At 58.5% G+C, this 22956-nt stretch overlaps 1 protein-coding gene across 1 annotated transcript; it reads left to right on the top strand.

Moving 5' to 3' along the window:
- Window positions 1-1075: 1075 nt before the first annotated feature.
- On the top strand, window positions 1076-22430 carry FIGNL2 (fidgetin like 2). Its single transcript, XM_056321865.1, is given in 3 exon segments — window positions 1076-1207; window positions 19743-20566; window positions 20568-22430. Coding segments are annotated over 2 exon segments (2193 nt in total). The 5' UTR covers window positions 1076-1207; window positions 19743-19753; the 3' UTR covers window positions 21948-22430.
- The last annotated feature ends 526 nt before the right edge of the window (window positions 22431-22956 follow it).

The raw sequence follows: 22956 nt of genomic DNA, 5'->3' as shown, positions 1-22956 counted from the left end.
GGGATGCAGGGTGTCAGGGTGCATGGGTGCTGGGATGCCGGGGTGCAGGGGTCAGGGTGCATGGGTGCTGGGATGCTGGGGTGCAGGGGTCAGGGTGCATGGGTGCTGGGATGCAGGGTGTCAGGGTGCATGGGTGCTGGGATGCCGGGGTGCAGGGGTCAGGGTGCATGGGTGCTGGGATGCTGGGGTGCAGGGGTCAGGGTGCTGGGATGCTGGGGTGCAGGGGTCAGGGTGCATGGGTGCTGGGATGCAGGGTGTCAGGGTGCATGGGTGCTGGGATGCTGGGGTGCAGGGGTCAGGGTGCTGGGATGCCGGGGTGCAGGGGTCAGGGTGCATGGGTGCTGGGATGCCGGGGGTGCAGGGGTCAGGGTGCATGGGTGCTGGGATGCAGGGTGTCAGGGTGCATGGGTGCTGGGATGCTGGGGTGCAGGGGGTCAGGGTGCATGGGTGCTGGGGTGCAGGGGTCAGGGTGCTGGGATGCTGGGGTGCAGGGGGGTCAGGGTGCTGGGATGCTGGGGTGCAGGGGTCAGGGTGCTGGGATGCTGGGGTGCAGGGGGTCAGGGTGCATGGGTGCTGGGGTGCAGGGGTCAGGGTGCTGGGATGCTGGGGTGCAGGGGTCAGGGTGCTGGGATGCTGGGGGTGCAGGGGTCAGGGTGCATGGGTGCTGGGGTGCAGGGGGTCAGGGTGCTGGGATGCTGGGGTGCAGGGGTCAGGGTGCTGGGATGCTGGGGGGTCAGGGCGCTGGGTTGCGCGGGTGCAGGGTGCATTGGCGTGCTGGGGTGCAGGGGGTCCGGCTGCACCGCGGTACCGGGGGGAGGGTCTCAGCCACCCCACTCCCCCGCTCCGCCTTTGTGCCGAGCCGGCCCCCGCCGCGGCAGCGGAGCCGCCCCGACCCCGCGCCGCCCCCCGCCGCCCCCCGCCCCGCGCTGCCCCCGGGGCCGCCCCCCGCCGCGCCCCGCTCCGCTCCGCTCCGCCCCGCCGCAGCGCGGGGGCGGGCCGTGGGCGGTGGGCGGCGGGCGGGGGCGGCCCCGGCCCCGGCCCCGGCCCCAGCCCCAGCCCCAACCCAGCGCCGGCCCCAGCCCCAGCGCCGGCCCCAGCCCCCGCCGCCCGCGGGCCGCCGCGCCGCCCCGCATTGTCCGGGCAGGATGCGGGGGCCCCGCACGGCCGCCCGCTGCCGGGCTGCGCTAGGGCCCGCCGGCATGAGGAGGTGAGTGGGGGCCGGCGGGGGGGGCGGGCACCCCCCTTACCCCGCGTTCCCCGGCGGAGCATCCCCGGGATGCGCCGCTGCGGGCGGGGGCGGCTCCCGCCCGGCCGGTGTCCGCCGAGCCGGGGTTTGGGGGGAACCAGCCGGGATGGGGGGGGCGGGGAGGGGGGGTGGTGGTCCCGTAGCCGACCCCTCCCAGGGGACGCGGCAGCCCCCGCCGCCTTGGCCGGTGCCTGTGCCCTCCCCTCTTGCCCCCCAGCGGGGTGCGGGGAGCTCCGGGCCGACGTGCTGGTGACATGAGCCGCGCGGCGGGGGGGGGCGCGGCGGGTGGCCCCCGGGGGTGCCTGGCCCTGCCGGCTCCCGTGGCCGGAGGGGTGCGCACAGCCGGGCCCGAGCACCCACCCGCTCACCCCTCCCTCCCTCCCTCCCTCCAGCCACCCCTCCTTCCATCCGCCCTCCCATCTAGCCACCCCCCTCCGATCTACCCCTCCACCCGCCCCTCCCTCCTTCCATCCACCCTCCCATCTATCCACCTATCCACCCACCCCTTCATCCATCCCTCCATCTACCCCTCCATCCATACATCCACCCACCCCTCCACCCCTCTGTCCACCCCTCCATGTACCCCTCCATCCATGAATCCTCCCTCCCTCCTCCCCTCCATCCATCCATCCCTCCATCCATCCCTTCCTCCCTCCCTCCTTCCATCCCTCCCTCCCCCCATCCACCCCTCCCTCCCCCCCATCCACCCCTCCCTCCCCCCGTCCACCCCTCCATCCCTCCGTCCATCCCCTCCCTCCATCCACCCCTCCCTCCCTCCATCCCTCCCCTCCATCCCTCCCTCCATCCCTCCCTCCCTCCCTCCATCCCTCCCTCCATCCCTCCCCTCCCTCCCTCCCTCCATCCCTCCCTCCACCCCTCCCTCCACCCCTCCCTCCACCCCTCCCTCCACCCCTCCCTCCATCCATCCCTCCATCCCTCCATCCCCTCCATCCCTCCATCCCTCCATCCCTCCATCCTCATCCCTCCATCCTCCATCCCTACCATCCCTCCATCCCTCCATCCATCCCTCCATCCCTCCATCCCTCCATCCCTCCCCTCCATCCCTCCATCCCTCCCTCCATCCCTCCATCCCTCCATCCCTCCATCCCTCCATCCCTCCATCCTCCATCCCTCCATCCCTCCCTCCCTCCATCCCTCCATCCCTCCCTCCCTCCATCCCTCCATCCCTCCATCCCTCCATCCCCCCATCCCCCCATCCCTCCCTCCCCTCCCTCCCTCCCATCCCTCCCTCCCTCCATCCATCCACTGCCCAGGAACAATGCGCGCTCCCCTCGGCCGCTGTCGCATGTCAAGCGCACGCTGGAGCGCTCGCCTTCAAAACACTCGTGGTGTTGAGGAGCTGGCGGTGGTTTTTCATTAGGAGCTTTGCCTGAAAGCGCCTTCTTTTTGTTTTTTTCTTTCTTTTTTTTCCCTCCATTTTTTGAAGTGTGCTTTTTCCACTTGGGGGTCAAAAGGCACTTGAGGGTGGGGGAAAAAAACCCAGAAAGGTTTTAAAATAGCTTTGCGCTGTGTCTTCTGGCGTAAATTCTCCCACTTTTGGAGCTGCCGTGTGCTGGTTTATTCCTAGTTTCACTCAGGGATGATCAAAATAAGTGTTATCATTGAGGTCTCGGGTTTGCAAGACGGATTTCGGGGGTGCGAATGCGCTGGATTGAATTTTAGGAGACCTTGGGCGCGTGCAGGGGTGGTTGTGCCTGCCCTCCGTGGAGGCTGTGTGTGTGCGATTGATAACGGCTGGGAATTGATTGATGCCGTGCATGGGAATTGTCCCAGGTTTCTCCCCGTTTTCCTCCTGAGGTGCTCCCTGCCGGCACTGGAGCGAGCTCCAGAGCCTGGCTGGGGATGCTCAATGCCAATGTGTGGCTCCGGTGCCTGTTTGCTCTTGAAGGTGGTTCTGAATTAAACATTTCTGCCGGGTCTGAGGCCCAGGAGTTGTTTATCACATTAAACATTTGTTTTAGCTCTCTTTAGCCCAAGTGTGTTGACATTTTCTCTTGGGGGACTGCTGGGGATAATGAATGGCACGTACTGTATTGTGTTCCTCGGAAAGCCGCGGGATCCCGCAAGAACATAAACACCCAGGGCAGGATTCATCCCAGATCTGAGAGCAATGGGCTCAGTGTTTACATCAGCGCCGGTCCTGAGCTGCTGCTCATGTTTAAAGTTGATTATTGATTACGAAAACCTCCCCGTTAATACTTGTCAGATTTATTTTTTTTCCCTTATTATTTCTTTATTTGTTTTTTTCTGGCTGACAGCTGCGGTTTCGCTCCCGGCTCTGCCCTTTGGAGCTGTAAAAGCTCTCGTGGAGGGGAAGGGGCGAGCCGGGTGGGTTTCGGGGGCCAGGGAGGAGCAGCCGGGGGCTCTCCCCACTCACAATTCGTTTTCTCTGGAGCGGGGAAGGGTTTCGCAGCTGCCTTTGTTCTCCCGCCGAGCCCCCGCCGCATTCTTCCCTTTTGCCATTATCATTTTGGTTAAACAGAAAGGCAAGTTGTGTACCATATGGATCATGTTAACAATTGCTTATCTGGAGCCGGTGTTTTCTCCTCCCTCTCTTTCCCCTGACTTTTTTCTCTTTTCTGGGGTCCGGGCTTGGGGCTTTACCAGTATCTTGGGTTTGGTGCCGGCTTGACGCGGTCCTGTAACCCAAACCTCTCCTCTCGCATCCCCTCCGAGTTAATTCCCCATCGGGAGAAACGTTGAGAAATCTCCAAAGCAGGTTTCCCTGCGTGCTCGGAAAGACGGAAAACAGTTGTTAAAGCAAGCAGCGCGTCCTGGATTCAGAGCCCTGGTCAGCAATGGGCTTCCCCCGGCCGAGGCTCCGTTCGCCTTTAGTTGGGGAGGGGGTGGATGGCCGGGCGATGGTCCCGTCTTTTGTACGGACTGATACAAGCAGGGGCTGTGTTTTTCCCAAATCCCTCCTTCAGGCTGCTCCCAGGGCGGTATCGAGCCACCTGATAAACGGGCTGAAAGTTTTCAGCATCCATCCTCTGCTCCCAGGGATTTCAGTAGCCACTGGGAGGGAAACCCCCAACCCATAGAAAAAGCTGTTATTTTGGTTGCCCCAATACAGATGTGAGGGCCTAACCTTAGGCCAAGGGAGTGGCCGTTGGGTCACTTAATTCACCTCCTCCTTTCCCCTCGGAAAAGGTAAACACAAAAGCCGCTGGGAGCATTCGCCTCTAAAGCCGGTATCGCATCCTGCGACAGCGCCGGTGGATTAGAAGGAATAAAACGATTCTGCATGGCGCATCGTCACCTCTGTAACAACAGCATCCCTGGCATCATTAAAAAAAAATAAATTCCTGGAAGGAGTCTGGGAGCGCATGCCGTTGGCATTTGCGGATGCTGCGGGCTTGATTCGTGTGAATTAATTTTGCATCCTCCTAGTCGAGGAGATCTTCCCGAGGGTCGAAATGCCACCTCCAGATTTTTCCGCAAACAGCCAAATATTCTCCTTTCTCCCCTTCTCCTTCTGCTTTTCCAACAGTTTGGGGGTTCAGCATCTCCCTGCTTTCATCCCTGCAGCTGGAAGGAGGCAGGTTAGTGCGTCGGGATGAAGAAATCCCTCAATCCATGGTTTAAAGCCGCAGATGCGGGAGCCCCGGCTTTGAGCCAGGATTCCTAAAGGGAATTTCCCCGCAGATGACATTAATGCATCTAGAGAAGCGATAGTGACCCTTGCGCGACACTGACCCTTGTGTTTATGCCGTTGTAAACACTTTTCAGTTATATTTTTTGAGCTCCAGTGATGACATGGCTGGAAGCGGAGCTTTGCCGTTTGACAGGGGCAGGCGGGGAGGCTCCTTTTGTCATCCCGGGGCAGATCCCGTCACATCTGGCCAAATGTCAGCTGGAATTTTGCAGCGTGTAGGAAAAGCTTGAGGCTCAGGGCTCCGAGCATCTCATTTGTTTGGCACGCTCCCTTCCTCCGCTCCGCTGGGGCAAGTTCTTCTCTTGCAGATTTTTTGCAAAATAAAGATGTTTTTTTCTTCCTTTTGGGATGTGGAGGGGGTGTGCTGGGTGATGCACGTGTTTGGCAGTTCTGGGATGCTCTGGCTCCAGAAAGATCATTGGTGCCGCAGGTGCCGCTGGTGCTGCTGCTGTGCAGTCGCTCTGTGTGTCATCAGGTGTCCACCCTCTCACCCAGGGGACACACGTGCCAATGGTGGCACCCAGCCCCTGATCGAAGGGAGCTGTTGGGATTAATCCAGATTTCCTTAGCGTTAAGCAGGAAAATTCCCATTGCTGGATCAGCAGCCAAACAGGGGATAAACCAGTTCTTCCCAGTGCCAGCCCTGACAATTCCCAGTTCTGAAAACCAGTTTATCCCCTTTGCAAGGTCCCACTGCCACGAGTTTGTTGCCGGGATTCCTTCTGTTGTATTTTCCTGTTGGTTTTTCCTTTGGACTCGGCTTGTGGGGTGGTGAGAAGGACCCTCCCCCCTTTTCTCCCTGGTGCTGCTGAGCCCTGAGCAGAATCCTGGAGCTTTTTCTGCTCCCTGAACCCCAAGTGTCAATGTGCAGAGGATGCTGCTGCACGCGCGGAGCTGCTGGGGGCCGGCGGTGCCTCGGCAGCTCTGGGCTGGGGTCTCAAATGGGAGCAAGAGCTGAAAGGCAGCGCCGGCGCTCCGCAGCAAAGTTTATTTTGCTGTGTAACGAGGGTGTTGTAAAATCTCTCGGCTGGCCTTGTGGCCTGTCATCAGCTGAAGTTAATGTTGGTTAAATTGTACAGATCGCTAGCACAATTTTTCCGCCGGTGGTGCATGCCTGGGGTCGCTTATCAGCAACCCCTGATCTTTATGGGGGCCCTAATAAACCCAGCCAAGGCCTCGCGGGTGCTGAGGGCTTGGAGCTGAGCACAGGGCAGGATGCAACTTCGTTCTCCCCAGGGCAGGCAACTCGGTGGTGGAAAACCCAGGTGTGTTTGTGTAATGCCAGCAGTGCCATCGTGGCCTGCGGGGTGGGGGGGCCCGGAGTCCCCCGCCCTGGACTGGGATGGTGGGGGATGCTGCTGGGGGGGGTGCTGGGGTGCTCTGCCAGGACAAGATGCAGGGGTGTGCTGCTGGGTGGGATGCTGGGGGGTGTTCCTAGAAGATGCTGGGGTGTGCTGCCAGGTGGGATGCAGGGGTGTGCTGCTGGGTGGGATGCTGGGGGGTGCTCTCAGGGCAGGATGCTAGGGTGTGGTCCCAGGTGGGATGCTGGGTTGCTCTGCCGGGTGGGATGCTGGGGTGCGCTCCCAGGACAAGATGCTGGGGTGCTCTGCCAGGTGGGTTGCTGGGGGGTGTTCCCAGAAGATTCTGGGGTGCTCTGCCAGGTAGGATGCTGGGATGTGTTCCCAGGGCAGGATGCTGGGGTGAGCTCCCAGAAGATGCTGGGGTACACTCCCAGGTTGGATGCTGGGGGGTGCTCTGCCAGGACAAGATGCTGGGGTGCTCTGCCAGGTGGGATGCTGGGGGTGTTCCCAGAAGATGCTGGGGGGTGCTCCCAGGAACAGATGCTGGGGTGCATTCCCAGGTGGGATGCTGGGGTGCTCAGCTGGGTGGGATGCTGGGGTGTGCTCCCAGGACAAGATGCTGGGGTGCTCTGCTGGGTGGGATGCTGGGGTGTGTTGCCAGGGCAGGATGCTGGGGTGCACTGCTGGGGGGGTGCTGGGATGTGCACCTGGGGTGGGATGCTGGGGTGTGCTGCCGGGTGGGATGCTGGGGTGTGCTTCCGGGTGGGATGCTCAGCCAGGTGAGGTGTGGTACCCAGGCGAGTATTTTCCCTCTGTCATGGTTTAACCCCAGCCAGCAACTCAGCCCCACACAGCCGCTCGCCCACTCCCCACCACGGGATGGGGGAGAGAATCGAAAGAATAAAAGCGAGAAAACTCCTGGGCTGAGCTGAAGACAGTTTAGGAGGTAAAGCAAACCAGGGAATTCCTTCCCAGCTCCCCACCGCAGGCAGGGGCTCAGCCATCCCAGCAGGGCAGGGCTTCGTCACCCGTGACGCTTCCTGGGGAAGCCACCACGGTGAATGTCCCCCCCTTCCTCCTCCTCCTCCTCCCCCCAGCTCCACGTGCTGAGCGTGACAGTGGGATATCGCGGTGGTCACCGGGGGATATCGCGGTGGTCACTGGGGGATATCCCGGTGGTCACCGGCTCAGCTGCCCCAGCTGCGTGCCCCCAGCTCCCAGTGCCCCCCAGCCTGCTCGCTGGTGGGGTGAGGAGCAGAAGAGCCCTTGGCTCCGTGTCAGAGTAACGAAAACATCCCTGAATGATCAACGCTGGCTCCAGCACAAATCCAAACCAGCCCTGCTGTAGCCACTAGGAAGAAAATTAACTCTATCCCAGCCCAACCCAGCACCTCCTCAAGAGCAGAGCCACTTTTTTTTTTTTTTCCTCCGAGAAAGCAAAAATGAATGTCAAGACAAATTGCGCTTTAACCCACACTTGTCTTGCCTAAAAAAAAAAAAGCTGAATAATAGCGGAATAAGTACCCCTTTCCCTGCCCTGGCCGCATTCGGTGGAGGAGCTTGCTCTTCACAAAGCCTTGGCTGTGTCAATAGATGAGAGGTGCAGCGGCCATGGCGAGCCGGAGGGGACTCGTGGCACCGGGGGACACCAGAGCCCCGGTCCTTTCGCTGTGATTAATCTTGGCGTTGCTTTAGGGCTCTGAAGAGCAGCGGCACCGGCTGCCGGGTGGCTTTGTCTGCTGCCACGGCTCTGTCACGGCGGAGGGACCTTTCCCATCGGAAGCTCTTTCCTTTGGGAAGAGCCTGCAAAGCACTTGACTCCACTCCCCATGTCGTGCTGCCTCCCGGAGCGGGATAATGTGGGTGTAATTGATGGCGAGAGGACTAATGGCTGCAGAAATGTGTAATTAAAGGCCAGGGGTGATGCGCTGCGAGGCTGTGCTGCGCGCGGGAGGTTAGAGAGGTTGAGTGTCTTTTGAAGGGTTTATCCTGCGCATCCCCTGCCTTGGGTGGGCAGCTCGTCCTGCTGGGGGTGTCCCACGTGCCGGCACCGTGTGGCGTCGGGGGGACACGCCGGGGTCCCCAGCCCCCCGTGGAGAGCTGTGCATGCGGCAGCATCCCCACCGAGGATGCCACTGGGCAGGGTTTTGGTGTAGGGTTTTATTTTCCCAGCCCTTCTGGCATCTGGAATTACCAAATCCCTGGGAGCAGCGGTGTCCCAGCCCTGCGCTTGCCAGAGCATCACCTCCTCCCTCCAAAGGCTGGATCAGGCCACGTGTGGCAAACGTAAATCTGCCGAAACGCCGAGGTGCCGCGAGCAGGTTGGGCTTTGCTGGGCTGGGGGGGTGGCTCCTGGGGCGATGGTGCTGAGCCTGTGCTTGCCCTCCTCACCCCGTGGGAATTCCCCATGGGAATCGGGATCAACGATGGGCGCGTTGTGCCCGGGGTGGGTTTATGGCACCCCGAGGTGCCGCGTTCCCAGCTCTGCTTGTGCCACTGGTGCCGCTTCTTTATATTGCGCTTTGCAGCGCCGTGCTCTTAGAAAAATGGGGTTTAGCGGCTGCAGCAAAGGACTGGCAGCAGAAAAAGACATCAGGAGCCGGAGATTTGGCCGTTTATTGGAGATGCCACCCAAAACTGAGATTTCAAAGATCCCGTTGGAAGCGTTGTTCCTATTTTCCACCTCAAGTGTTGCGGATGCCTGGGGGTCCATGAGAGCAGCATCCCTGCAGCAGGACCTGGCTGCCTGGCCGCAGATGCTGGTGGGCAGCGCTCACAGAAGTGACTATCTGCTAATTTAGAGATATTTCCATTTGCATCTTAATCGCCACCAACCCGAGCAGCGGGGCAGAGCCCAGCTGTGGTGGGGCCGAAGCTGCTGGCAGGGCTGGGGCCAGGTATGCGCTCCAGAAATAACGTCATTACGGATCTGACCTTGGGCTGTTCATATCCTCCTCCTACAAGGTGATTACTTTTTAATGAGTGGCTGCTGAAAAGGGAGGAAAATGAATTATTTCTGCCGTAGGATTAGCTCGAGGAGACAGGAGCGGCGCTGCCCCAATCGATACGCTCTTGCACCGAGCCAGCCCGGCACCAAACTTCTCCCCGATTTCCCAGCGATCACTTTATTATTCTTTAACCTTTATTTTTGGGGGGAGCAACAACCCTGTGGCGGCAGGTTGAGGCGATGTAATGCTATCTAATTAGCGTTGGCTTGTAATTGCCGCCTATCCGTGCCAGCTCCCAGGATGTGGGGGGGTGGGAGCCGTTGGGGTGGCTGCTCCCAGCGTGGTCCCCAAAGTCAGAATCCATCCGTGGGGCAGAGGGGAGCTGTAGCCGGGATGCAGGGCAGCAGCATCAGCGAAGAAAGAAGCCCCCCCACCCCCCCCAAAAAAAAAAAAAAAAAAAGGGAACTTCTGGAAAATCCATTAGTGAATGGAGTGCGGGAGGGAGCTGGGCTTTTCAGGCTGCTGAGGCGGTGTTTAAAAAAAGAATCCGTGAGTCAAAAGGCTTGTGAAAACAAAAGCCACTGAGAGAGAGGCCTCCCCCAGCCCAGCTCCAGCGGGGGACGGGACGGTGGTCCACAGGGGATGGGGATGGGGGGCGTCATCCCGCAGACGATGCGATGGGGACGCAGAAACGAAGGAGAGGAGGAGTTCTTCCTCAATTCCCCGCGGAGTGCGCTGCCCGGCAGGGCACCCAGGCGGAAAATACAACCGCGTTGTGCGATGCTGGATAGGGCTGGGAGGCTCCCCAGAATTAGAGTTAATTAAGATTGATTCGTTCCGTGAAGGAGATGAGCTGGAGCGTTGCTGCTGCCGTTACGGACAGGGTCTAGTGCCCGGGGTAAATTATCTCCCCGCTGCAGCCTGGTTCCTGTGGCCGTAGACCCCCCGGCACTGACCCCAACCCAGGGGCAGATATTGGAGAAGATCTACCAGGGGCTGGTGGCTCCTGCCTCGGCTTTTGCCCCCGGGGGAGTTCATTATTGGAGCTTTATCGGGATAAACACCCCGGGGAGGAGAGGGCTGGGGGGTCCCTGGGCCCCTTCCCGAGCTGCAGAGCATCTCCTGCGTTTAACAACCTTCAGCCAAGTACTTGTGGAAGGGGAAATGTGATGGCGATGCTGTCGTTGGGGGTGGTCAACCTGGAGGAGGCTCCGGGGAGAACTTAGAGCAGCTTCCAGTACCTAAAGGGGCTGACAAGAAAGCTGGAGAGGGGCTTCTTACAGGGGTCTGGGGGTGATAGGGCAAGGGGTGATGGCTCAAAACTAAAAAAGGGTAGATTTAAATGAGATATAAGGAAGAAATTCTTTACTACGAGGATGGCGAGGCACTGGAAGATGTCGGCTGGAGAAGCTGTGGATGCCACAGCCCTGGAAGGGTTCAAGGTCAGGTTGGATGGGGCTGGGAGCACCCTGAAGGTGTCCCCATGGCAGTAGGGTTGGAACGAGATGGTCCTTAAAGTCCCTTCCAACCCAACCCATTCCATGATTCTATGGAATTGGAATTCTATTCTTGGAAAAATAAGTCGTTTCAAATTGTTTTCAGCCTTTTTTGGGGGTTCGTGTGTATATCGGGGTTCCGAGACCCCCCCCTCACCCGCTGGGTCTGCCCCAGGTGTGCACAGTGCTGGGTGCTGACCACACCGTGGTGGCCAGGCTCCGTGTCCTTCTCCGTAATGCTTCGGCTTTGCTGCTTCTCATGCTGCTGTAGCTCAGCTCCCAGAGGTTGTATCCTCCAGGCATCCCACCCCCCCCCCCCCATGGCACAGCATCACCGGGCGCCCCTCCACCAGCTCGGATCTGGTGGGGGTCAGCACAAGAGCGTGCCCCCCCCCCCCCCCCCCCCCCAGATCCTCCTTCTGCAGATGCAGGCGGGGTCGGTCCCTCTCGGGGGGGATGGGGGGGTGGTCCTGGTGGGTTTCAGTAAGTGGTTTTGAATGGAGCGAGGTGAGAATGAGCTTTGCAGAGCAGCTTCCATCTGCTGACAGCATGCCCTTGGCTAAGTGGCTTCCGTGGAGGATGGAGATGCTATAAAGACACCTTCAGCCTCTTCTTCTGCATCCCTCTGTGGACCACGTGAATACGCATCCATGCAACCGCAATCTCCGCAGGTGGTCTCCCATGGCACGTTTCTAGATGGGCTTGAGGAGGAGACGGCCACAGCCACATCCAAGCCAAGCGCAGACTTACAGCCCCGATGGCAGAAGCAACGTTCTTGCCTCGCCGTGTCCTCCAGCCTGGCCGTGGGTCAGGGGCAAAGTCCCACCTGGGACTGGGTGGTGGGACCAGGAGCTTCAGGATGCGCTCGCCACCCACCCTCGCTGGCTTGGCCGTTATGATGCAGATTGTATGTAAATTGGGTCCGTTTGACCGCCTGACCTTGTCATGGGGCCACGTCTGTTTGGGAAAATGGTTCTGCTGATGAGGAATGGATTTTCCTCTTTAACGTAATCCTCCAAAAATGGGCTGGGTCCGACCCCGGCCCCGGGGAGCTGGTCTGGCATCAAGGAACGGCATTTCAGTGAAGGGCTTCAGTCCCAACAGGGACCTGAGGAGCACCCATGGGCCGTGGCACCCGTCTGTGGGGCACGCTGAACTTTCTCCTGCACCTTGAGCATCTGCCCTGAGTTGACCTGAATGCTTCAGTGATGCTCATGCTAAAACCCTCCTTCCTACTCGAGAACCCTCCTTCAAGCAGCCGTCTGGTGGGGATCACAGCTGGAACGTCACCCCAGGGAACGTCCTACAACAGACGAGATGGTTCCAGGGCAGGAGAACATCTACCGGAGGAGAAACGATGGCGTGGGAGTGGGAACGCTGTTGGAAGGAGCTGGGTTTGGCACGTGCTGAAGCACACCTATGGCACACAGCGGGCAACACGTGATGGAGCAATGCGATAATTAAGCCTTCGTAATTAATTTTCATCTTGGAAGCACGGGGAGGAGCATGCCGGTGGTGTGGCAGGAGCAGGGAGGGTTGAGCCAGCCCCACCTTGCAGTGGCTTCTAGACCCAAAGAGTTCAGCAGTTTTGTCCCGTGTTCCTGGGGGTGGTGCGAGGCTGAAGCCCGGATCTCAGTGGTCCATGAGACTTGGAGACGAGTGATGTTAAGAAAAATATAAATATAAAAATAGAAGCTGATTTTTTCCCCACTTTTTTGCCTTTTATTGCTTCTTTTTCTCCCATCCTTCTTACATGGAAGCTGATTTTTTCCCCACTTTTTTTTTGCCTTTTATTGCTTCTTTTTCTCCCGTCCTTCTTACACGGAAGCTGAAAGCTGACTTTTCCCCACTTTTTTTTTGCTTTTTATTGCTTCTTTTTCTCCCATCCTTCTTACATGGAAGCCGAAAGCTGACTTTTCCCCCACTTTTCTGCCTTTTATTGCTTCTTTTTCTCCCATCCTTCTTACATGGAAGCTGAAAGCTGACTTTTCCCCACTTTTTTTTGCATTTTATCGCTTCTTTTTCCCCGTCCTTCTTACATAGAAGCTGAAAGCTGACTTTTCCCCACGTTTTTTTGCCTTTTATTGCTTCTTTTTCTCCCATCCTTTTTACATGGAAGCTGAAAGCTGATTTTTTCCCCACTTTTTTTTGCCTTTTATCGCTTCTTTTTCTCCCATCCTTCTTATATTGAAAGGTGGAGCAAAATTCCTCGAATCCACTAATTGCATCGGGTCGCTCTTAATGATAGCTGGATTTTATCACCGTATCCCCTCGACCTGGGGATTCCCAGCCCACGGCGCCGTGTAGTGTTTCCTCCAGGTGACACGGAGCGGCGAATTTCTCCTCTCGCCGTGACAGATGGGTGATGCTCAGCTGCTGCCAGCCTGAGCGGATCCGTATTAATTTTTCATTTGCCGGAGCAATGCACAGATGTTTGGTTTTTTTTTTTTAATTTTTTTTTTTTTTTTTTTTTTTCTGGAGCAGCACAGATGGGCGATGGCCCGTTGGTCATTCCCGGTTTGTGCTGGTGTCCAGCTGCTCTGCACTTGATATATGAGTGGACAGCACGGATGCTGGAGCCTTTGGCTCGCGCCGGCCGGGGCTGAAGGCTGTTTCTCCTGGGGGATGGGGAGAGAGGGCAGGGTGGGAGTTAGCCTAAATCCTTTTAACATCTGTACATTGACCCTGCTCTGATTGCAATACCATCCTTGGCTTTGTCGGCACCGGTTAGGAGTGGACGGGGAATGTGGCGGACAAAGAAATGCAGCTCCCCGATGGATTTGCCAACCAACCCAAATTCACCTTGGAAAACCTGATGTTTGCGCTCCGGCAACTTGCTGAAAAATCAGCTGCCCGGCCTCGGCTCGTGGGGGAGGGCTGGGGGGTTTACCCCCTCCCCACTTTTTGCACAGGCTGCCAGGGGTTGCTTTTGGGTCCCGTCGCGTCTCAGCGTCGCTTTGTGCTCCCCCTGCCCTGGGGCTGGCTTGGGGACCAATTCTGCCACCGGTGTAAATCCCTGCTGGGCTGTTTTCCCGGTGCTGGACCCGCCACGTAGGGATTTACTGGAGGGGACTGGGATCGAGCTTCAATGCCTTTACCAAGGCGCAGAAACGTTGCTGTAACCTGCAGCATTGACGCCGAAGCATTTCAGAACGGCGGCCGCGTGCCTGGGGTCCACCGTGAGTGTAAGTGCAGTATCTGCATGGGTCATAATTCTGATTTATGGCTGTGGTTTGGCTCGTGGTAATGCCGTTGCACTTCGCCTATGCTGCTCTTAGGAGGCAGGGACGAACCCCAGCCCAGGACGAGCTCCTGGCAGCAGAAACCGAAAAGATTGTCAGGAAATGCCTCATTTAAAAGAAGAAATAGTCATTCCCTCTGCCTCCCATTGGCTGGGCAGACTTGGGTAAGTCTCCTCTCTCCTGCATTTTTTTTTCCCTAGCTTCTTTTTCCTAGCTTTCCTTGGAAAGCTGCTGCTGGGCTTTCCAAGGGCTGGGATGCTACTGCTGGATTCTCCAAGGGCTGGGATGCTGCTGCTGGGCTCTCCCCAGGGCTGGGATGCTGCTGCTGGGCTCTGCCAGGGCTGGGATGATGCTGCTGGGCTCTCTAAGGACTGGGATGATGCTGCTGGGCTCTCCGAGTGCTGGGATGCTGCTGCTGGGCTCTCCAACGGCTGGGATGCTGCTGCTGAGTTCTCCGAGTGCTGGGATGCTCTTGCTGGGCTCTCCCAGGGCTGGGATGCTGCTGCTGAGTTCTCCGAGTGCTGGGATGCTCTTGCTGGGCTCTCCCAGGGCTGAGATGCTGCTGCTGTGTTCTTTAGCTTTGACGATGTTGCTGAGGCTGCTGCGGGAGCTGGAGCACCTCTGCAGGGGTACAGACACCTCTGGGTGCTGCAAGTCTGGTTGCAGCAGGCACAGGACTTGTTGCACAGATGTGAGGCTGCATTTGTGCCGTGGGTGCTCAGTTTGGGGGGCTTGTCTGGACCTGGTCGGGTGCTGGTAGCAAAGTCCAGAAGGGAAGATCCATCACGCGCATCCCTGATGTGGGAAATCCGTGGTAGCAGGGCTGTGGGGACCGCTGGGGGAAGGCTGAGCTGTGAGAGGAGACTCTCCCCATCCAGGTTTGCTCTTTCTTGGCTCAAAGTTTGCGCCTCAGAGAATTCAAATCCTGGGAATTTAGGCAGAGCCGGGAACCGGGACACCTCTCCCTGCCTGGGAAGCCGATCGCATAAAGCTGCGCTGCTGCGGGTAATTGCAGGGATAATGAAACAGCTCAACGTCTTTTGAAAAAAGCATAAATCCTCCCAGCTGACAGCTCTGCAGAAAAAGGAGCCGTCAGCGTTTAAACCAGCAAGACAGCGGCGGTAGGAGCAAAGCATGGTGGTGGTGGCTTGGTCCTGCACTGGGAGCCGAAGGGCGGCAGCGGCTGCTCCCTCCCCAGGGCTGGGATGCTGCTGCTGGGCTTTCCCCAGGGCTGGGATGCTGCTGCTTGGGCTCTCCCAGGGCTGGGATGCTGCTGCTGGGCTTTCCCCAGGGCTGGGATGCTGCTGCTTGGGCTCTCCAACGGCTGGGATGCTGCTGGGCCCTCCGAGTGCTGGGATGATGCTGCTGGGCTCTCCCCAGGGCTGGGATGCTGCTGCTTGGGCTCTCCCAGGGCTGGGATGCTGCTGCTGGGCTTTCCCCAGGGCTGGGATGATGCTGCTTGGGCTCTCCAATGGCTGGGATGCTGCTGGGCTCTCCGAGTGCTGGGATGATGCTGCTGGGCTCTCCCAGGGCTGGGATGCTCTTGCTTGGCTCTCCAAGGGCTGGGATGCTGCTGCTGAGTTCTCCGAGGGCTGGGATGATGCTGCTGGGTTCTCCCAGGGGATATCACGACACATCCAGCACTCGCACCATGGGGCTGCAGATCGCTCCCTCCGGAGTGACCCGTGGGTCTGCTCCCCCTTCCCAGGGCGCGGGTGCTTGGCTGGATTGAAACCTCGGGTTTAGCGCATCCTCAGCTTGAACGTGTTTGCTCTGGCACGCTCCCCCTCCGTTTTTTGCCCTCCGAATCCATCCAGACCCTTCCGTGATCCCCTTAGGGATCGCTGGATCGCTGCAGCCATCAGCGTATGCTGCCTGTGGGCCATCTCTCTATTCGCCCGCGTGGGTTTTGCCGTGAATTTTTCGGCACCCGCATTAGCGACATGTGCGTATGCATCGGGCCGGGACATGAGCTTGTAAAATACATGTACATGCCTGCGTGCATAGGCGGTACGGGGGGGCTGGGGGGTGATAGAGTCGTGCTCCAACAAAGGCGACCCGCGTCGGGATGCTGCTGGGGGCAGCCCCGCATCCCTGCAGCCTCATGACTTGGCCTGAAATCCCTCGTCCCAGAGCTTTTCCTGGAGGGGAGGGGGGGGGGGTGGTGGCAGGAGGGGGTGCACCCCATCCCCAACGCCGAACCGTTGGACACCCTCGGCGGTGCGCCCCGCTAAAAAGCCCCCGAACAAAAGCCCAGTTCAGAGTCGCTGCTGAATAGATTAACAAGATTTCCATAATTAGGGCGGGCGGGAACAATAGGATTCTCCCCTGCCCAGCCCCCCCTGCCCGCCTTTGTCTTGTGCTGGGGATAATGGGCAGCAGCGAGGGTGGGAACCAGCCCGGCCATTTGGTCACTGGACAGTAATTTTCTCACACTGCCAAGGGGAGCATTGAAACATCTGTCCCGCTCCGCCGCCTCATTCATGTCCCGTTTCAACCCCCTGACAACTTCTCCCTCCCCCCTCCGCCCGGTTTTCCAGGGTGCAACCAGGCTTTCGGGGGGGGGGGGGGGGGTTGGCTTTTCTTCTCCCCGACGCATCACATCTTTCAAGGGGTGGGATGGAGGCGGGTTGGGTTGGTTTCTCGCCCCTTTGGGGCTGGGGTTCGCTTTGGTGGCAACAAACCTGTGCCCACGCGTGTGCCCCCTGCCCCTCTTCTGGCAGCGGCTTCGCCGTTGGGGGGCTGGGGGAACCGGTGTCGTGGTGGTGGGTTTCCAGCCGCGCACCGTGGCGTTGGCTCGTAACGAAGCAATTCCCATCACCGGGCTCAGCTGTGGCCACCAGGTTTAGCTGGCATGGGACAACGGGGTTAGGTGTTGGGAGGGATCCCTGCCACACCGCCGTCCCTGCGGGGGGGTTGTGCCTGTCCTTGGGGTGGGTGGTCCTCAGGTGGTGTCCTGCCTGATGCTGCCTTGGAGGAGCTGATGGATGGAGAGACACGTGGGCTGTGGGGCCTCCCTTCTCCAGGAGGGATGGGTGAGGGTGTCCGTGCCACCGTCAAGGGCAGAAGAAACCGCCTGGAAATGCCACTGGGATTTGCTGGTCGTGGTGGTGGCACCTCATTCCTGCCACGGAGGATGCTGGAGCCACCAGCCACCTCCCCAGTGCATCCCAAGCCCCTTTCCTCCTCCCCCAAAGTCCCGGCTATTTACAGTCTGTATTTTTTTGGGGGGGGCAGAAGCAGCTGTGGTCGGCACCGTGCGCTACCACATGGTGATCTGCACCCACTGAGCGAGGATGGAAACTCCCGGTGCTTTAATTCCTTAAAAAAAAAAAAGTTTTAAAAAAAGTCTTATTCCTCACAGAGCCATCCAAACATCATCCAAACCCTCATTTTTCCCTTTAATAGCTTCCCGGTGGGTTTTGCTGGCGGGCAGAGGGAAGGACCCCCTCCATCCCTTCATCCCCAGCCAGACCCCGCGTTCGGCTCCGGAAAAATCCGCGGCAGGAGCTCAGGTTGATGGGGCAGCGTCCGCCTTTGTGGGGGTTAAAAAGGGCCCCTTTCCCGCAGGCGGTCGGAGCGTTTATCTATCGGGAGCACTTTAATAATGGCCAGTAAATGCAGGGAAGATGCCGGATAAAGCCAGGCAAAGCCACCATTTCAATCCTCTTGTGTAAGTTTGATAGCCCAAGTGGAAGGACAAATGCCGTATAAGTCAATTAAAGCATTAAGTAATCTAATTGTGCTGCGGGCACAAAGTGGCTTAAAGGCTGAGAGAGGCGAGCGAATGCTGCACGAGGTCCCCTCCTGGCTCCTACTTTAGCTGTCCCCCGAGGCGTGGGGCGTAAAGGTTGGGGGGGGGGGAGGGGGGCACCGGGGGGGTAACCGTCTGGGGGTGGTGATGGGGGACACTGCCACCCCCCTCTGCGGGTGCTGCTGGCATCTGGGGGCTGGAGCAAGAGAGGGTGACGCCAACCTCAGCGTCCCCGTGATGCACAGGATGGGGTGACAGGGATGCAGGGACCATGGGGACCCCCGGCAGGTCCTGCAGAGCCCCCCAGGATGCATTTCTCCCCTGCTGCAGGGGTGGCTCCGGGCATGGCTGTGGTGGTTTTGTCTTCCCCTTGGCCGGAGAAATTGTTTTGGTGGGGCCAGGCACAGCCCATGGGTACCGGCAGCGATGCTAGGGTGAGCGAAGGGGTCCCGGGAAAGGCTCCGGGGGGAAGGGCAGCTCCCCCCAGCCACTGGCTACACACTATTAATATTCTCTTAATATTCCATGCATTATAATCATAATATTTTCATTATAATATTATACTCAGCTCCAGGTGGGGCATCTCAGGGCAGCGTTGCCCTCCGGCGATGTGTGCCGATGCGTGTCTGACAAGGGGGCTGCAGTGTTTGGATCGCCTGGATGTGCCGTGGTTTGAGAAGTGGAATATTTTATTCTGTTGGATGAAGTGACCATCCAAAGTTGAGCTGGCTGGCTTCCCTGAAGTGGTCGCTGGTTTTTTTTTTGTTTCTTTTTTGCACTGGTGGTGGTCAAGGGGGGTTTTGCATGGAAAATTGCGAGCGTGAGCATAACGGAGAGCATGTGTGCGCAGTCAGGAGGTGCAGCCTGGTCGTCATGGAATGGGTTGGGTTGGAAGGGACCTTAAAGACCATCTTGTTCCAATCCCCTGCCGTGGGGCCACCTCCCACCAGCCCAGGGTGCTCCAAGTGTCCAACCTGACCTTGAACCCTTCCAGGGCTGGGGCACCCACAGCTTCCCTGGGCACCCTGTGCCAGCGCCTCGCCGTCCTCGCAGTATGGAATTTCTTCCTCAAATCTCATTTAAATCTACCCTCTTTCAGCTTCAGTGATGGAACCAATTCGGTTTGCTCTTTTATACACCTGAATCATAACCTAATTACTGTTTCCTCCCTAAGAATCTCACCATCTTACGTCTTCTGCACATTTACACGTAGAATCGTTTAGGTTGGCAATGACCTTTAAGACCTAATTGTGACTTAATTTCTGTTTTCTCCATAAGAATCTCAGCATCTTTCATCATCAACACATTTCCACGTAGAATCATTTAGGTTGGCAATGACCTTTAAGACCTAATGACCTTTAAGACCCAATCGTGCCTTAATTTTTGTTTCCTCCATAAGAATCTCATCATCTTACGTCATCAACACATTTCCACGCAGAATTGTTTAGCTTGGTAATGACCTTTAAGACCCAACCGTGACTTAATTTCTGTTTCCTCCATAAGAGTCTCACCATCTTATGTCATCAACACATTTCCATGTAGAATCGTTTAGGTTGGCAAAGACCTTTAAGACCTAATTGTGACTTAATTTCTGCTTTCTCCGTAAGAGTCTTACCATCTTATGTCTTCTGCACATTTCCACGTAGAATCGTTTAGGTTGGCAATGACCTTTAAGACCTAATGACCTTTAAGACCCAATCGTGACTTAATTTCTGTTTTCTCCATAAGAATCTCGTCATCATACGTCATCAACACATTTCCACGTACAATCATTTACCTTGGTAATGACCTTTAAGACCCAATCGTGACTTAATTTCTGTTTCCTCCATAAGAATCTCACCATCTTACATCTTCTGCACATTTCCACGTAGAATCGTTTAGGTTGGCCATGACCAACCACTAACCCAGCACTACCAAGGCCACCACTAAACCATGTCTCTGTATTGATGCCACCTTGAAAATCTTCCAGGGATGGAGGTGACAGAGCAGGGCGGCGTGGTGGGTGTCGGAGATGCTCAGCGCAGAGTGGTGCTCACCCCTCTTTCGCTGTTCTCACCTGGCATGATGCTGTCCCCGCAGGTCTGTCGAAGATGCACTGGTCACCAGAGCATGCCCAGTCCCTGAACCAGTGGCCGGAGCAGCACCTCGATGTCTCGTCCACCACCTCCTCGCCAGCCCACAAGTCCGAGCTCTACCCCAGCACCCGCCAGCGCTTCAACTACGCCTGGGCCAACGACGACATCTCTGCGCTCACCGCCTCCAACCTCCTCAAGAGGTACGCCGAGAAGTACTCGGGGGTGCTGGAGGCGCCCTACGAGCGCCCGGCGCTGAGCAGCTACGGGGATGGAGCCTTCGGGCCGGTTAACGGGCAGAAAGGGGACGGGGAGCCCTGGCCAGTGGCCCACGGCTCTGACGGCGCCTACCCCCTGACCCCCATCCACGATGGCCTCCCCGGTGCCAAGGCGGTGGTGCCACCCGCCGTCCCCCCCAGCGGCGGGGCCATCGGGCTGGGCGGCTCCCCGGTGGTGTCCACCGACCCCATGTACCCCGGTAACTCCTGCGGAGGAGCCGCCGCCGGCTCTGGCGGGCTGGGGTCATCTCAGGAGTACCCCTCAGGCTACGGTGGCACCTACTTGCCCTCTGGCTACTGCACCCAGCCAGCAGCGGCGCTTCCCCCCCCGCACCCCCCAGCCCTCCACGGCTCGGGGCTCCTGCAGCCCCCGCACCCCTCGCCCGCCTTGGTGCCGGGCTACGGCTCCTCCGGCCCCATGTACAACTACGCCGCCGGCAGCTACCCGCCGCAACCGGGCTACGGCACCATCCACCCCCCGCATCCCTCCGCCTCCTACCTGCCCTCCGGCATTGCGGCGCCCACCCCCATCCCAGCCCCGCCACCCGCCGCCCCGCCCGCCCGGGGTCCCTGCCTATGGCTACCAGGGCGCCGGTTTGGCCCCCCTGGCCGTGCCGCCCCTCGGCACCGAGGCGGCGGGGGGTCTGAAGAGGAAGGCTTTCGACATCTCCGGCGGGGAGGACGAGGGGGAGGGCAGGTATAGGAAATACAGCTACGAGCAGCCAAAGTCCCCCTACCCCATGTCGGACAACGGCGAGTGCCGGGGCAACGGGTTTGGGGGCAGCGCCGAGTCCCCCCAGGTGGCCTTCAAGCCCGGGAAGCGGCCGGGGGGCGCCGGGAGCGCTGAGGAGCACGCTGGCAAGTACGGCGGGCAGCCGATGAAGAGTCTGGTCTCACCACCCTACGGCGCTGGGGATGCTGCGCTGCGGCCGGCAGAGCCCTTCGAGAAGTTCAGCCCCCCCCTCGCCAACGGGGAGCGGGCGGCCGAGCCGGGTCCCCCCTTCCCACTGCGGCTGCCCCCCAAAGCGCCGGTCTTCGGCAGCCCACCGGTAGAGGAGCAAGCCAAGAACGTTGACCCCTTGGTCTTGGAGCTGGTGAACACCAAGATCGTGGAGCGGGGGCCACCCGTGCAGTGGACGGACATCGCCGGGCAGGTCTCTGTGAAGGCCACCATCGAGGAGGAGCTGGTGTGGCCCATCCTGCGTCCCGGCGCCTACACCGGGGCGAGCCGGCCGCCCCGAACCATCCTGCTCTTCGGTCCCCGCGGCACGGGGAAGACCTTGTTGAGCCGCTGCATCTCCACCCAGCTGGGCTCCACCTTGCTGAAGCTCAGCGGGACAACCCTGCTGTCCACCTGGAAAGCCGAAGCCGAGAAGATCCTACAGACCGTCTTCTTCGTGGCCAGCTGCCGGCAGCCCGCCGTGGTGCTCATCACCGAGGCTGAATCCTTGCTGGTGGCTCGGGCTGGTGAGGACGGCAGCCAGGTGAGCAACCTCAAATCCCAGCTCCTTTCCTACCTGGATAACGTGGCTACCTCATCCGAGCAGAACGTGGTCATCATCGGGACCACCTCCCGACCCGGCAGCATGGATGAAGCATCTCACCGCCGCTTCGCCAAGAGGTTCTACATCTCCCCGCCGGACAGCATCGCCCGGCGGCAGATCCTCCATCACGCCTTGGCTCAGCAGAGCTCCTGCTTGAGCGAGCGGGAGATGGTCTCCCTGGTCCAGCACACCGAGAGCTTCTCCGGCGGCGAGCTGGTCCAGCTGTGCCAGCACGCCGGGGCCACCACGCTGCGCGCTTTGCCGGGCCAACTCCAGCCCACCTCCTACCAGGACTTCGAGAAAGCCTTCTGCAAGGTCCGCCCCGCCGCTTCCCAGAAGGAGCTGGACTTGTTCCTGGAGTGGGATAAAATGTACGGCACCCGGCACTGACGTGGGATGGGGGGGGGATGGGGGGCGCGGGGATGGACCCTTCACCCCAGGCTCCAGGGATGGACCCTTCACCCCAGGCTCCAGGGATGGTTTTGGGATTTGGCTGATGAACGCAGGGTTTGGAGGGGCTGGGGGCTCTGATTCCCGCTCCCCCCCAGAGCCACGCTGGGGCCGGACCCCCTCCTCCCAAAGCGCAGGAGACCCCCGGCGCCAGCACGCCATACCTCTTCTTTAAAATTTCGGGACTCGGCCGGGCTTTTCCTCTCCTCGGTTTTTCGGGAGCCGTCGCCCACCGACCTCAGGATTAACCTATTTATTATTTTCCCGTTCATCCGTCCCTGGACCAGTGATGCAGCGAGGGGGGACAGAGGCGACCCAGGGTCCGGCTGCACGAGCCCCGCCCCCCCCCCCCCTCTTAACCCAGAGGCTTGATGATGACGATTATTTTTTTTTAATTGCTTTTATTGTTCCTAACAGAAATACCTCGGGCATCTTTCAAGCAAAGCAGCCCCCTCGCACGTGGCGGCGATGTCCTTGATCGGGGAGGGGGGGGGGAGCGGGCGGTGGGGTGGGGGGACACACACACAAAACCTGGGGGTTTTGGAGTAAAATGCTGTAGATTGTTTAATATACTAGACTTGGGGGTTTTTTATTTTTGTAAGGTATGTAGGGTTTTTTTTTGTTTGTTTGTTTTTTCTTTTTAACTACTCAGGAAAAGAATTACCTCAGACAAAAAAAAAAAAAAAAAAAAGAGAAAAAAAAAGAATGTGTTTTTAAAAACTCTTTTTATCTTCTCAGAAAGGAAAAAAGAGATTTTTAAAGAGTTTTCAGACCTGGGACAAAGCTGCCTCGTGCATTTGCTTCCAAAAGGGGTGGTGGAAGAAAGGAAGAAAGAAAAGAGAAAAAAAAAAAACAAAACAAAAAACCAAACAAACAAAACTTGAAGCTGTTACAAAGATGAAAGTTGAATGTATTTTGGGTGCTTTTCACGTATATTATGCCATAATTT

The sequence above is a fragment of the Falco biarmicus genome, chromosome 19 (genome assembly GCF_023638135.1).
Source record: "Falco biarmicus isolate bFalBia1 chromosome 19, bFalBia1.pri, whole genome shotgun sequence".
Lineage (NCBI taxonomy): Eukaryota > Metazoa > Chordata > Aves > Falconiformes > Falconidae > Falco > Falco biarmicus.
Note: the sequence above shows the minus strand (reverse complement) of the source record. Positions and strands in the feature narration are given on the sequence as shown.